This window comes from Polypterus senegalus, chromosome 15 (genome assembly GCF_016835505.1).
Source record: "Polypterus senegalus isolate Bchr_013 chromosome 15, ASM1683550v1, whole genome shotgun sequence".
Lineage (NCBI taxonomy): Eukaryota > Metazoa > Chordata > Cladistia > Polypteriformes > Polypteridae > Polypterus > Polypterus senegalus.
Genome location: NC_053168.1, coordinates 119,423,014 through 119,437,612, shown reverse-complemented (window position 1 = coordinate 119,437,612; position 14,599 = coordinate 119,423,014). Strand labels below are relative to the sequence as shown.

General features: G+C 36.1%; 1 protein-coding gene across 1 annotated transcript in view; it reads right to left on the bottom strand.

Moving 5' to 3' along the window:
* cdkal1 (CDK5 regulatory subunit associated protein 1-like 1) overlaps positions 1-14,599 on the bottom strand; it is an 821,501-nt gene that overhangs the window by 640,355 nt on the left and 166,547 nt on the right. The window contains exon 5 of the mRNA XM_039736195.1: positions 5,541-5,637. Coding sequence (XP_039592129.1) covers positions 5,541-5,637 — 97 coding nt within the window. The remainder of the gene's footprint in view (positions 1-5,540; positions 5,638-14,599) is intronic.

Below are 14,599 nucleotides of genomic sequence, written 5' to 3'. Positions count from 1 at the left end.
TCAGGTTGCATGGGAATTAAGAGTGATCCTCCTTTTTCTAGTCCAGCCACAAATTCATAGTTGAACTGAGGTCTGAACTCTGATCTCACATCACCAGGGCATTAATATTGTTGTTTATGATACAGTTTTGTGTAGCTTTGGGTCACTGTCTTGCTGGAAAACGAATCCTCTTCCAAGATGCAGTTTTCTTGCAGACTCCACAAGAGTTTCTTTCCAGGATTTTCTTGCATTTAGCAGCATTCGTTTTACTTGTGACCGTGAAGCAACCCCACAGCATGTTGAAGCCACCACCATAATGTTTCAAAGTGACAGATTCTTTGATAAAGTGTAGTGTTCGACTTACATTAAACATGGCATTGAGTCTGATGGCAAAAAACATTGGTCTGATTAGACCATCAAACCTTCTTCCATCTGACTTCAGAGTCTCCTATGTGCTTTCTGGCAAACTCTAGCTGCATTTCTTCTGTTTGCCACTCTCCCATAAAGCTCTGACTTGCATGTTTTGTGTCTATTCCCTGACTTATGCTTTTTAATAACCTCACCACACAGCTGCCTAGAATTTTATTTTGTCTTTACTGTGCAGGTTAGGCCACAATACTGACTCACTACAAGTCAAACCTTCCAGATAAGGTGCATTTATACTGAAAACAACTAAAATCTGCGGACTACAGACAGGTTATCTCCATTTGACTAATTATGTGACTTCTAATACCCTTTGGCTGCCCTAGTGATGATTTAGGTGTGTAATATTAAAGGAGGTGAATAATTATGTGATCAGTTATTTGGCATTTTATACTTCATTAAATAATTTAGACCATTTTGCAGACATCTGTTTTCCATTTGACATTAAAAATAGTCTTTTATTATTAATCAGTGTCAAAAAAAACAAATTAAATCTGCTGTTATACAATGTTGTATAAAAATAAAATGTGAAAAATTCTAAGGAAATTAATATTTTTAGGCACTTTATAGTATAGAGAAAGCCATCATCCTGTTTTTGTCTAGTAAGTACCACATTCCCCATTTTCTTTGCCAATACGGTTGATTTCAAGTGATAAAATGCTTAGGCCATGTCCACACTATCAGGTTTTCATTTAAAAACTGAGTTTTTAAACAAAAACAATCTTAATCCACATTGGAATTTTCATCTTTTACAAAAGGATCTCTGCCCAGACTGAAACGCCTGACAATGCATATGGCATATGACATGCACACATTGACAGCAAACTCGTTGAATGGACCATGTGTGGTGAAAAATTCAGAGCCCCTTGAAAATCAGATTCCCTTGACCTTTATGCGCTTTCAAACCTATTTGCACAAGCAGGACTCTGTTAGCACAATCACAGCACAGAAAAAGAAATTCTTTAAGTAGCAGCAGAGAACTCTCCTGTGTTCAAGCTATTTTCCTGATTACAGTTGAAAGTAATAGTCTTCAGAACTGGCAGAAAGCAAAACAAAGTATTTAGCTCTATGCTCATTCATGAGATGATTGTTTACAGGTAGTCGTTTACTTACCACCACGTTCGGTTCTGACAGACCGGTCATAAGCAGATCTAGACACAAGACGGTCCGATATATGTATAGAACTGTATAGTAAGTCCCTTAAGTCATATTGATCGTTTTATATCCTCTTTTTTTTTTTTAAATCGTCATTTTTAGGACATTATGTAGTCGGTCTTACAGTCATGTGAAAACATTAGGACACCCGTTGAAAGCATGTGGTTTTTTGTAACATTTTTAATAAATGGTTATTTCATCTCCGTTTCAACAATACAGAGAGATTAAAGTAATCCAACTAAACAAAGAAAACTGAAGAAAAGTCTTTTCAAGATCTTCTGTAAATGTCATTCTACAAAAATGCCTATTCTAACTGAGGAAAAAGATAGGACACCCTTGCCCCTAATAGCGAGTGTTACCTCCTTTGGCTGAAATAACTGCAGTGAGACGGTTCTTGTAGCCATCTACCAGTCTTCGACATCGGTCTGAGGAAATTTTACCCCACTCCTCAATGCAGAACTTTTTCAGCTGTGAGATGTTTGAGGGGTTTCTTGCACGTACAGCCCTTTTCAAGTCACCCCACAGCATCTCAATGGGATTCAAATCTGGACTTTGACTTGGCCATTCCAGGACTCTCCATTTCTTCTTTTTCAGCCAATCTTTGGTTGATTTACTAGTATGTTTTGGGTCATTGTCATGTTGCATGGTCCAGTTCCGCTTCAGCTTTAATTTTCTAACTGATGGTCTCACATGTTCTTCAAGCACCTTCTGATACACAGTAGAATTCATCGTGGATTCTATGATGGTGAGCTGACCAGGTCCTGCTGCAGCAAAGCAGCCCCAAACCATGACACTTCCACCTCCATGCTTCACAGTTGGTATGAGGTTCTTTTCTTGGAATGCTGTGTTTGGTTTACGCCAAACATGTCCTCTGCTGTTGTGTCCAAATAATTCAATTTTGGACTCATCTGTCCAAAGAACATTATTCCAGAAGTCCTGGTCTTTGTCAACTTTATCTCTGGCAAATGTCAGTCTGGCCTCGATGTTTCTCTTGGAAAGCAAAGGTTTCCTCCTTGCACACCTCCCATGCAAGTTAAACTTGTACAGTCTCTTTCTGATTGTAGAGGCATGTACTTCTACATCAACAGTAGCCAGAGCCTGCTGTAGTTCTCGAGATGACACTTTAGGGTTTTGGAGACCTCTTTTAGCATCTTGCGGTCTGCTCTTGGGGTGAACTTGCTGGGGCGACCAGTCCTGGGCATGTTGGCAGTTGTTTTGAAAGCCCTCCACTTGTAGACTATCTTCCGGACAGTGGAATGGCTGATTTCAAAATCTTTTGAGATCTTTCTAAATCCCTTCCCAGACTCATAGGCTGCTACAATCTTTTTTCTGAAGTCCTCTGACAGCTCTTTTGTTCTCACCATGGTGCTCACTCTCACTTCAACAGTCAGGAGCACACCAAACTAAATGTCTGAGGTTTAAATAGGGCAAGCCTCATTCAACATGCAGAGTAACGATCTACTAATTATGTGCACCTGGTGTGATATACCTGTGTGAGATCTGAGCCAATTTAAGAGGGAATACATGTGAGGGTGTCCTATCTTTTTCCTCAGTTAGAATAGGCATTTTTGTAGAATGACATTTACAGAAGATCTTGAAAAGACTTTTCTTCAGTTTTCTTTGTTTAGTTGGATTACTTTAATCTCTCTGTATTGTTGTAACGGAGATGAAATAACCATTTATTAAAAATGTTACAAAAAACCACATGCTTTCAAAGGGTGTCCTAATGTTTTCACATGACTGTATATATTATATTATTACTGTTGCTTGCATGGGTGCCAAACCTTTAACAGCTTCACAAATTTATTTGTGTGTGTTACATTAAATCATCAGTATTCGCCTCTCCCAGTGTTCATTGGAGTAACTGTGAGAATAGGAATTGTACCAGCAGAGTTGGAGCACTCATATGTTTCCTGTTTTACCACTTCAGCCTGTTAATAGTAAACATTAACAGATAAAGGAGTTCTTTATGGTGCGGTACCCCTTTCATGGCAGTTCATATCTAGCTGCACATCATGAATCACAACAGGGAAGCTTCAGAGGTTAACCGGATTCAAAGCCAGAGCACAACAGTGAGAAAAAGTCACATGTGATCACATTCGGTTTCTTTCCTCCCTTATACTGCTTGATCACCTTTTGTGTTGAGATCAATTGCCTTATTTCCTGTAATTGAAAGACAAATATAACTGAACGTAGTCAAAACTGCTGCAGGTAATAAATTGAGATCAAGATGAATAAGTCAAAGCATACGGAGTTAGTGTCAAAAACTGTCTTTTGCCTGTGAGATGCGGCAGTAAGTCGAAGGGTCATAAGACAATGACTGCCTCTATAAGCAATCCACAGCAATCAAAGTGCATCTTTAACCAAACAACATTTGTAAAACTAACTCAGTAGAGGAAATAAATAAATAAATGCATCTATATTTTTGTTTTACTGCATTGTGTTTTCGTGTCTCTGTCCTGTGTTCTTGTGAGCTCAACTGCACTCTACACTCATCCACTTTGTTAAGCACCTTATTATTAATTTTGGTTCCTCCTTACTTAACCGATTAAGTTTAAGTAATAGATGTTGATTAAAGGCTGTCAACTGAGTTACTTACAATCTGATTTTCACAGGGTTCTGAACTTGTCTCCACAACAGTAATGCTGCCAGCCATGGAATTTTTTTATTTTTTATACATGTATGCAGCATTCAAACTCTGCAAAACAAAACTCAGACGAATTCAGGAAAGCACCACAATAAACTCCCTGGAATGCAATGCCTGCTGTATGCTAGAAATTGCTTTAGTTCCACTAAGGGTGATCAGTCAGGGAATTAGCCAATGCAATGAGCAGAATCCAATCAGGGAAGGGCAAAGAAATAAATATGAACCAATCAGAGCACATTTAGAGAATCTTTTGTTTGTATAATCATTTTTATGTTCAACCACACCAAAACATTAACACTATGTTTTTAGAAGTATAAGCCTTTTCTTTATTTTTTTTTAAAGAAGTCTTTGTTTTCATGGTTCAAAAATCAGTACTGTGGAAAAAAAAGGCAAAAAGGTAGACAATTGTATGCGTATAAATATAAACACCTATTAGTGTGGACGGGGCCTTGGAAAAGTATAATAGACAAGGTTTCAAATCAAACTATTTAGAAACTTGTGTTTAAAAGTAGCTAGTTACAACTGCTACTTATTTTACATACACCTAGTGGTAAAACACTAGCAAAGTATACTAGAAAAAAGGGTTACGAATTAGGTCACTTGTTCAGACCCTAAAAAAACTTTCAGTCTAATCCGGACAGCCATTGATATTATCCAGTCAATCAAGGCTTACGTTTTATTTTTTTTTTTTATTATACTTTATTAATCCCGACGGAAATTACTTGGTTTTTGCATACCCCTTGGGGTCAGAGTGCAGGGTCAGCCATTGTATAGCAGCCCAGGAGCAACTGAAGGTTAATTGCCTTACTCAAGTTCTTAGCTCTTTTAACTAAACAACAACTTTATTAGGTTTCCCGCTAATTTGCAAGATGGTACATTTACAAGTAGGCAAAACACCACTTCTCTCTGTGTATGCAGTCATAAACTAAGATGAACTCAAAACTTTGAAAGTTACATCCAAAAGTTAACAGCTTGCCCTTCTGTCTATCATATGTACCATATACTGCACAGGCCCTCATACAGTAGTTCTGTGTTGTAACCATTTCTATTATAGTTCTATTTCTAATGCTCTTTTTGATAGTTGTTGATAAAATGTGTTAGGTACACAACCAGAATCTTCCTGGTTATCTCTCAGTATTGTTCAAGTACTTTTTAATTATAATTTCTGTGCTGCTTCTGTTGTATTTTTATTATGTTATCCTCTTCGGTGCTCTGCAGAGAACCTTATTGTGGGTAAAAGCTATCAATAGTGTTCTAAAAATAAAGACTGATCAACAGACATGCAAGTGCCTATTTTTCAGATGCTTATTTTAATTGGAGGAAAAAAAGCTCTTACCCCAATGATGCTAAGATTCTTGAGGTAGTCCATTCGAGGCTGCGCTTGGGGAACACACCCTGCAACCACCACCTTTTTATTTTGCTCTTCTGCTTTCCTGGAAAACACATATGCACACCACATGATTTGAAGAACTAAAAAACGGCAATTTTTACACTGAGGCACATTATTTTTTCTTCCATTTATTACAGAATGACTAAATCTGAAATGTTCATTACAAAGTACAGTAAAAATGAATAAGAGAGACTAGACTGTGGCAAAAAGATTCTTTCACTAAATCATGAAAGTGTAAATAACAACAGTAGCTAGAAGACTGTTTAAAAAGGAGAGCACTAATTAAGCACATTTTTAATTAACACAAAGCAGAGGTGAAGAGATAAGCACTAGGGGAACAATTGTGATCAATTAGGAACATGTTTCATTATGCTGAAGTCCTTTGACAATGATGTTGGTAACAAAAAAAAGTGCCAAGTTTTCCTAAATATTTAAAAATTAACTTGCATTGGCAATCTGGATTAATGGTTAAACAGCAAGATTGACATCCTAAGGCATAAAGATTATTAAATTGTACCACTGGTCTCTCTGCGGTGTGATATTTAAACAAATTACCCATAAAGTGTGTGCTTTAAGTTAACATTGTTTATGCTGTACGTTAAATTTCCATGTACGATCCTTGTGGCATCTTTTGTTCTGCACAACCTTAAAACTCCCAAGACCTCTCCAACCATGTTGGGTGATCAATATTATTCCATTACAAGTCCACAATTTACACTGAGTGAAGTTATTTTGAAGTTTAAAACCCTGCCTGTGTCAAAGCTTATTTTGTTATCTACAAAAAAAAGACCACCAAAGTTTCAGTATACTTCTCATAAGTATTTTAACAACTTTCATTATTTCTTTGTTTTGTTACTTTAATTTCTTCAGACGTTCACCCACTTAAATATTAAGCTACAGCATACAAAAAATTTCATTGCTACTTTCCTGACTCTTGAGAAAAATGTAACACCCTATATTGAGCCCTGGATTGCTACACTATACTTGCTTCCCATATACTGTATTTTAAAATGTTTTGTAATGTTCCAACAATTTCTTCTCAGCCACTTGTCTTGTATATACTTTAAAAATCTTCTGCCAACATTCCTACATTTGCAAAGCCTTACCATTCAAGTCTCTGCAAATGCTTGTTCATCTTTGTGGTTCCTTTCTGTGACCATTAACTTTCTTCAGTTCTAACTTCATCCTGCCTTTGTGTCACATCTTAAAAATATCTTAAAAAATGTCATTCTTGAAAATAACGTGAGATTTTTCATTTTGACTTTTAATACTTGACCTTTTGATTTTCTGACCTCTTTTATTGTACTGTCTCTATAAACATTTAACTGTTTCTTTTTGCTTGAAACTGAACCATCATGTAACCAACACATTTATAATTGTTTTCACTTTGAAAGGCACTTTAAACAAAAACTACCGGTAATTGAGAAAATTTAGGAAAATGTAATTAAAAATAAAAGTTGGATGTAAAAATGTAAGAGTTCAGTAGCAAAAGATTTTCTCCAGGTTTACCTGTGCATCTTATTGAATACTAGCAAAATACCCGCGTTTCGCAGCGGCGAAGAAGAAAATTAAAACTTTTAAAACTGACGGAAAATATGCCAATAAATTATTTGTTAAGGATCTCTTTGTATACCATGTTGTCAGTTCGGCCCTCCGGTTGTAACATGACCAAGCTGTGCGCTGAGCTTACTCTTAAGGATGCAACGTACAGTTGGCCATGTGCTGCAGGCTATGGACGTATATATGTACGTAAGTAGGATTCAGTTAGCATTGGGAACCCGTGTACCAAATTTCTTGAAGATGGGCACATAAGTAACAAAGACTGTTGAAAAGTTCAATATGGCGGCCGACAGTGGCATCATACCACCGAAATAAGTACGTACATTGGTTTCGGTTAGCTCAGGGAAGCCGCCTACCAAATTTCGTGAAGATGGGGCCATGAATAAGAAAGTTCAATATGGCGGACGTTGTTGACCGTTATGACCGTTACGCATAGAATTTCAAAATGAAACCTGCTTAATTTTTGTAAGTGAGCTGTAAGGAATGGGCCTGCCAAATTTCAGTCATCTACCTACACGGGAAGTTGGAGAATTAGTGATGTTTGGAAAATTCAATATGGCAGCCGACAGTGGCATCATACCACCGAAATAAGTACATATATCGGTTTTGGTTAGCGCAGGGAATACACCTACCAAATTTCGTGAAGATGTGGTCAGCCTTCTACCTACACGGGAAGTTTGAAAATTGGTGACGTTGGAAAGTTCAATATGGCTGCCGACAGTGGCGTCATACCATCAAAATAAGTAAGTACAGTGGTTTCGGTTAGCACAGGGAAGCCACCTACCAAATTTCGTGAAGATGGGGCCATAAATAAGGAAGTTCAACATGGCGGACATTGTCGACCGTTATAACCGTTACGTGTAGAATTTCGAAATGAAACCTGCTTAACTTTTGTAAGTAAGCTGTAAGGAATAAGCCTGCCAAATTTCAGCTTTCTACCTACATGGGAAATTGGAGAATTAGTGATGAGTCAGTGAGTGAGCGAGTGAGTCAGTCAGTGAGGGCTTTGCCTTTTATTATTATAGATATGCAAAACTTTGTGAATCATCTTGATGGTAGTGTTTGATTGCATAAAATTTTTTTTGCAATTGTGTTGGCAGGTTAAGTGAATTGCTCAGGCCGTTGAAGGGACACACTAGATGAAACTGAATCTGAAAACGTCTGTCTTATAGCACAACTGTTTGACTATACTGCCTACACCAGGCATGTCCAACCTTTGATATTTCGGGCCACACTGGGGAAAAAAAAAAAAGAAATGTTTTGGGCCACATTTCAAATACAAACATTATAGACAGCTGATGAATAAAGTCCATGTCTAAATTATTATTTTATACAATTTTTATTATAAATTGTATAAATACATATACAGTGGACCTCGGCTTGCGAGTAACTTGGTTTACGAGTGTTTTGCAAGACGAGCTAAATTTTTTAATAAATTTTGACTTGATAAACGAGCGATGTCTTGCAATATGAGTAGTATGGATACACTTTGTCTGCTAAGCGTCATGTGATCAGAACTGAGCTGATGGTTCCTCTCTCTCATAATCGTCTCCTATTCTCTGTCTGAATCTGCATGCCTCACTCATATAGTCAACATCCGTATGAGCGTATACTGTTTACTACAGCATTGTGACTGTGTGTGTGTGCGCGTCCCCGTCTTGCGCCCCAAAACACGAAGCTGAGTCTCAGTACTTTAACAACACCAGCTTTATTCAGCTTGAAACAGCAACAGAGCAGTTATTTATTGTAGCGGGATATTTATAATGTTCCTTGTATCAACCATCGACGGCAGGCGCTTATAGCATGTCCGTGATCTTTTTGGATATGCTTATATGGCGAACTGCTACAGTGCTGGGAGACTGCGATTGCTTTGGGACACTCTTCCGCGTGTCGTCCCATTGGGTGGAATCCCACAAGAGTTTAGAAACTCACTCACCCCAGCCATGATTCATCTTAAAGGTAAGGTGCAGGTTAATTTGTTTTATGTATTTTTACTTTATATTTTGTATTAATAATTTTTATATGAATAGTTTTGGGTAGTGGAATGAATCATCTGAGTTTCCATTATTTCTTATGGGGAAATTCACTTTGATATACAAGTGCTTTGGACTGCGAGCACGCTTCCAGAACAAATTATGCTCGCAAACCGAGGTTCCACTGTATAAATTTTCATTATAAATTTTATTTATACAAAGATAACTAGAAATCATAAACTTAATGTATTATTTGCCATTGAATTTGAGAAACTTATGCATCAATATCTGGTTCAATGGAAGTAGTTGCAATTCTCAGTTAGTTCTTGAGGTGCTCATCAGATATTCCTTTTTCTAATTTTACTCTTAGTGTGCATCATTCTTGAAAAAGGTCATTCACAAATATACATGCTTCCAAAAAGTAATGACATGAATAACGCATGACTGTGCAGCAAGGGATATTTGTCTCTGGGCAGGTAGGATTTATAAAAGTCCAACAAAGAGATCTGATCAAAGTTCTCTTTAAGTTAAATGTCAGATTGCAACTCTATGTATTCCATTTGAAAATTAGCTGCCAACATATCTATATTGACTATAAATGGAGTCGTAAAAATACAAAACTTTTGATTATTTTACCGAAAATCCTGAAATCGTTTCTCAAATTCTTAGATTAAATCGAAAAGTAAGGCTGCGTATTTTTTCCCATTTATACGATTATGTTTGGCCAACGTGTTGAAATGCAAGAAATTGTTTGCATTTATTTGTGCTTGCTATAATTTCAGTTTTATTTGTAACATTGTACTGATAGGTTGGTCATTACCTTGAAGACGCGTGTCTATGTCATTTAAATGAGCAGTCAAATCTACCAAAAATGCTAAATCTGCAAGTCATTGTCAAGTTCTGGCACAGATTTTGCTTTCAATTCCATTAACGACTTGATTTCATTAAGTATATCATAAAATCTTTTTAACAACTGGCCTTGACTGAGCCACCTTGCTTCTGAAAAGTGAACAATATCGCCATAGTCAGCATCCAAACTTTTGAGAAATTCCTGGAACTGACGATGATTCAATTCCCTGGCCCTTATAAAATTCCCAGTCTTGATGACGATTTGAATAACATGATCCATTTTTAAAGCTTTTCCGCACAAATTTTCTTGGTGTATTATGTAATGATACTTCATCAAATGAGAGTTTGGTATTGTCTATTAGTTTTACAAGCCCCTCTCTTTTACCTATCAGAGCTGAGGCACCATTTGTAACTATACTAGATATGTTGGCAAAAGACAAAGAAAATCTTGTTAACGTTTTTTTCACTACTTCGTATGAATCTCTTGATGTGGTCCTGTCTTTTAATAGTACTAAAGAAGCCATTTCTTCAGTGACATTATATTCGTCATTAATACCTCAAATAAAAATGGCAAATTGAGCCGTATCAGTAGCATCAGTACTTTCATCCATTGTCAAAGTATAAAATTTAAAACAACAAGCTTTACTTTTCAAATCGTTTTCGATAGATTTCCCAAGTTTGTCAATTTTCCTGCCAATAGTTTGATGAGACAAACTGATTTTTGAAATATCACCTCTCTTATCAGGGTAAATTATATCTGCCATGCTTTCCATGCATTCCTTAATAAACTCACAATCAGAAAATGGTTTCAATTTTTTGGCGATTAAATCTGCGACTACATAACTAGCATTTAGAACAGATTCTGTCTGAGTTGTAACTTTAAAAAAAAAAAAAAATTAATTGAGATGAGGCCTTTTTTTCAGTTCCGCTACTTTGTCCTTGCAACACATTCCTTGATACGCATTGAATTTGGAAGCATGTTTATGCACATAATACCTTTTCAAATTATACTCTTTAAAGACAGGTATGGAATCACGACAAATTAAGCAGAGTGCCTTACTGTTCATCTCAACAAAAAAAGTAGTCCTCTGTCCATTTTTCATTGAATAACCTTCTTTCATCGATATATTTTCTTTTTTTTAAGATGTCTTTTGTTGAGACATACAGCCCATGCTGAAATTAAAGAAATTTTCAAACTATTTATTTGGTAAGAGCAAAGATTAGGATAATAAGAAATAAACGATAATATTTATTTTTATTAAAGAACAGTAAGAATATAGAAAGCAATGTTCAGTAACGAAGAAAATATACTTGTCTTTTAAAAAAACAACTTTGTTACAACAGAAGATAAAAACAGATATATCCATAAGCACTGTTTTGTTCACTCAATTTACAAAAACACGTGCAATCTCAATTTAACTGTTTTGCCGTATAACTGCAAATCGATGACGTATCGAGCGACGCGTGACTGTGCTATATGCATAGTCATCTAATTGCATGAACATGATGCAGCAGTAAAATGAATCATCGGATGGGCTATTTTTTTTCTCTTCTTGAATTTGGGACTTTCATTAGTGGTCAGTTATAATCATCAAAATTAAAAGAAATCAACATTTGAAATACATCAGTCTGTGTATAATGAATGAATCTAATATACAAGTTTCACTTTTTGAATGGAATTACTGAAATAAATCAACTTTGTCATGATATTCTAATTTTATGACCGGCACCTGTACATTAGTTCTGAATACAGTATACAAACGTTACAAATACCACAAACTTACATGCAAGTGAACAAAAAACAAAATGAACAAACACCAACAGAAAGAGACCATGCAACATTACCCAAACGATACATCAGGGAATATCCTCTTCTTGTTACAAAAAGTCAAAAGAAGTGCAAAGCACCAGTATATGCCCAAGAATGGAAACCAGAACCTTGGAGTGCTCAGTAGCGATGGGCGGTATGACCACAATTCTATATCACGGTATTTTTTCAAAATTATACCGGTTTCACAGTATTCAATGGCATTTTTTTCCCCATGTATGAGTGGATGTTAACCACATTTTCCACTGCAATTACTGCAGAAGACTGGCTAAGAATAACCTATTCCACTGTCATGAGCATTGTACAAAAAACATTTTAATGTGCACACAAGTTTTAATACAGGTTTGCATGGCCCCATAAAGTGATAGTTTCAAGGGGGTGGAACTAATGAAGAGAAGGAATCACATTGCATGACAGTTGCAGTCAAAATAGAGAACCTTTTTACTGAACAAATTTTGCAAACAACTTAAGCTAAAATTTTAACAACATATTTTTAACCATCCAAAAAGGCATTTAGACTTAGTAAAATATTCAGAGGTGCTTGTCAAAAGTTGTATTGCACTGAACATGTCTACACTTTCTGTTAATACTAACAATCTCTGTCCACTGACACGTTAAAGTGACTTTTTAAACAACTTTCCCATCATTAAACTGCAAAATATTTAAACTAATAAATAATAACAATAAATTAAATAATAGTGTAACAGGAATAATGCTATTACTTCAAGACTTGAAGCCCAGGTGCATTACACTGTATTCACCAAATAAAAATAAAATAAAACAAAACAACTGCAGCTTGGTGATGACATCTTTACTAACTGAACCATCAATAAGGCAAATTGCATTAATATGGACCTTGCTTCAAGCTAAGCTATGTCCATAAATAATAAAACTGCAACTTGCATTTATAATGCTATTTGTAGTATAGCCCTAGGAAGCGTGTTAGGGCCACAGCAAAGAAGAAGGAAAAAAAACAAAAAAAAAACCTAAGAATAAAGTCGACATGTTGACTTTATTCTCGACATTTCCATTTTAATCTTGATGCTTATGTCGAGATTAAAGTCGACATTGCCACTTTATTCTCAGTTTATTTTGTCATTAAAGTAGAAAGTCGTAAACTAAACTTCATCCTAAAATCAATATTTAATTTACTAGATTTTCTCAAACCTCGTCATAAATTAATGTAGTACATTAAATACTTTGTGTTAAGTGTTTCCTGACCCAGTTGTTAATCGCTACGTGGTTCTTAAACTGACTTCTTCCACACTAAGAGGAGGCGCAGGCAGCGATCTCCTATATTCACTTCATGATATTCCTGCTCTCTGAAAATTTACAATGCTAAGATAAATACTTGATATCATTTTCAAGATGAAATGTATAAAGCATGTATTAAACATGCACGGTAGTACTGCTCCCTCACAGTAAGGGGTCCCCAGGTGTACGTTCAGTGTAGAGAAATTTATGGCAGGTGTGACGAGCCTTTAAAAAACTGAATGTATGAATGGGTATCACACAGGTTTAACTTAAATATTGTGTAAATTTTGGGTTCATGATCTGGTGGTCGGAGACACGAAAACAAAAATCAATGGATATTCTACTGAGCGGGCTTTCTTTATTGCATGCATGCTGTCTATCTGACGTACCAAACCCCTAGCTCCTATCCTTCCTTTTTCTTTCTCCACATAACCAAACACCACCCGATAAACGTCTTTGTGAAATTAAAACTAGTTATAAACTTAGACCACGGAGTGTTCAAAACTTAAAAAAGTCTTTATTATACATGTTTAAATATGCCATCCATTCAGGGTTGCACCCATCCCAGCAAGCATTGTGTGCGAGACAGGAGCAAATCCTGAACAAGGTGCCAGCACATCGCAGGGTGAATACGAGCAATATATACACTTGCAGGGTCAATATAGCATAACAAAACCCCACATCCTACATTACTTTGAAAGGAAACTGAAGCAGGCTGAGTAAACCCACCAGAAAAGCATGCAAATTCAAGGCAGGGAACACCAGGAACCCCCTTGCTGCGAGGCAGGAGTGCAACCTCCTCGCCACCGTGCCCCCACATGATTAATACATGTTTTAATGCATTTTATCATGAAAATGATATCAAGTATTAATCTTAGCATTCTAATTGTTCAGGGAGCAGGATTATCATGAAACTAATGTATTGTGTGTGGCGAGCGCTGCCTGCGCCTGCTCTTAGTGCAAGAGGAAGTCAGTTTAAGAAGCATATAGCGATTATTTTGGCTTGGGGAACACTTAACACAAAGCATTTAATGTGCTACATAACTTATGACTTATGAGTTTGAGAAAATCTAGTAAATATTCATTTTAAAATGGAAGTTTAGTTTACGATGTTCAACTTTAATGACAAATTACGAGAATAAGCAATCACAATATTTATACATGTGTATGTGGGAGTGTGTATATATATATATATATATATATATATATATAAAAACAAGCATAAAGTCATTTTATTCAACCTTATAATCAAGAATAGAAAACAAGATAGATTAGGTTACACATGTAAAAACAGTGTCCATGCAGAAGTTCCTCAAAGCAATGAGTAATATAAAAACAAATGAGGGAAACAAAACATCTCACATTTCAGATACAAAAGGGATTTATTTCAGCAGGGATTTAGGTCTTATATAACGTACAATTGATAAAACAGTCAGTCATATTAAAATATATTCTGATCTCAAATATCAAACACAAATTAAATGAGTGGGTGATTTAGACTTCTACACAAGACATATAAAATCTCTATAAACCTGCTGTTG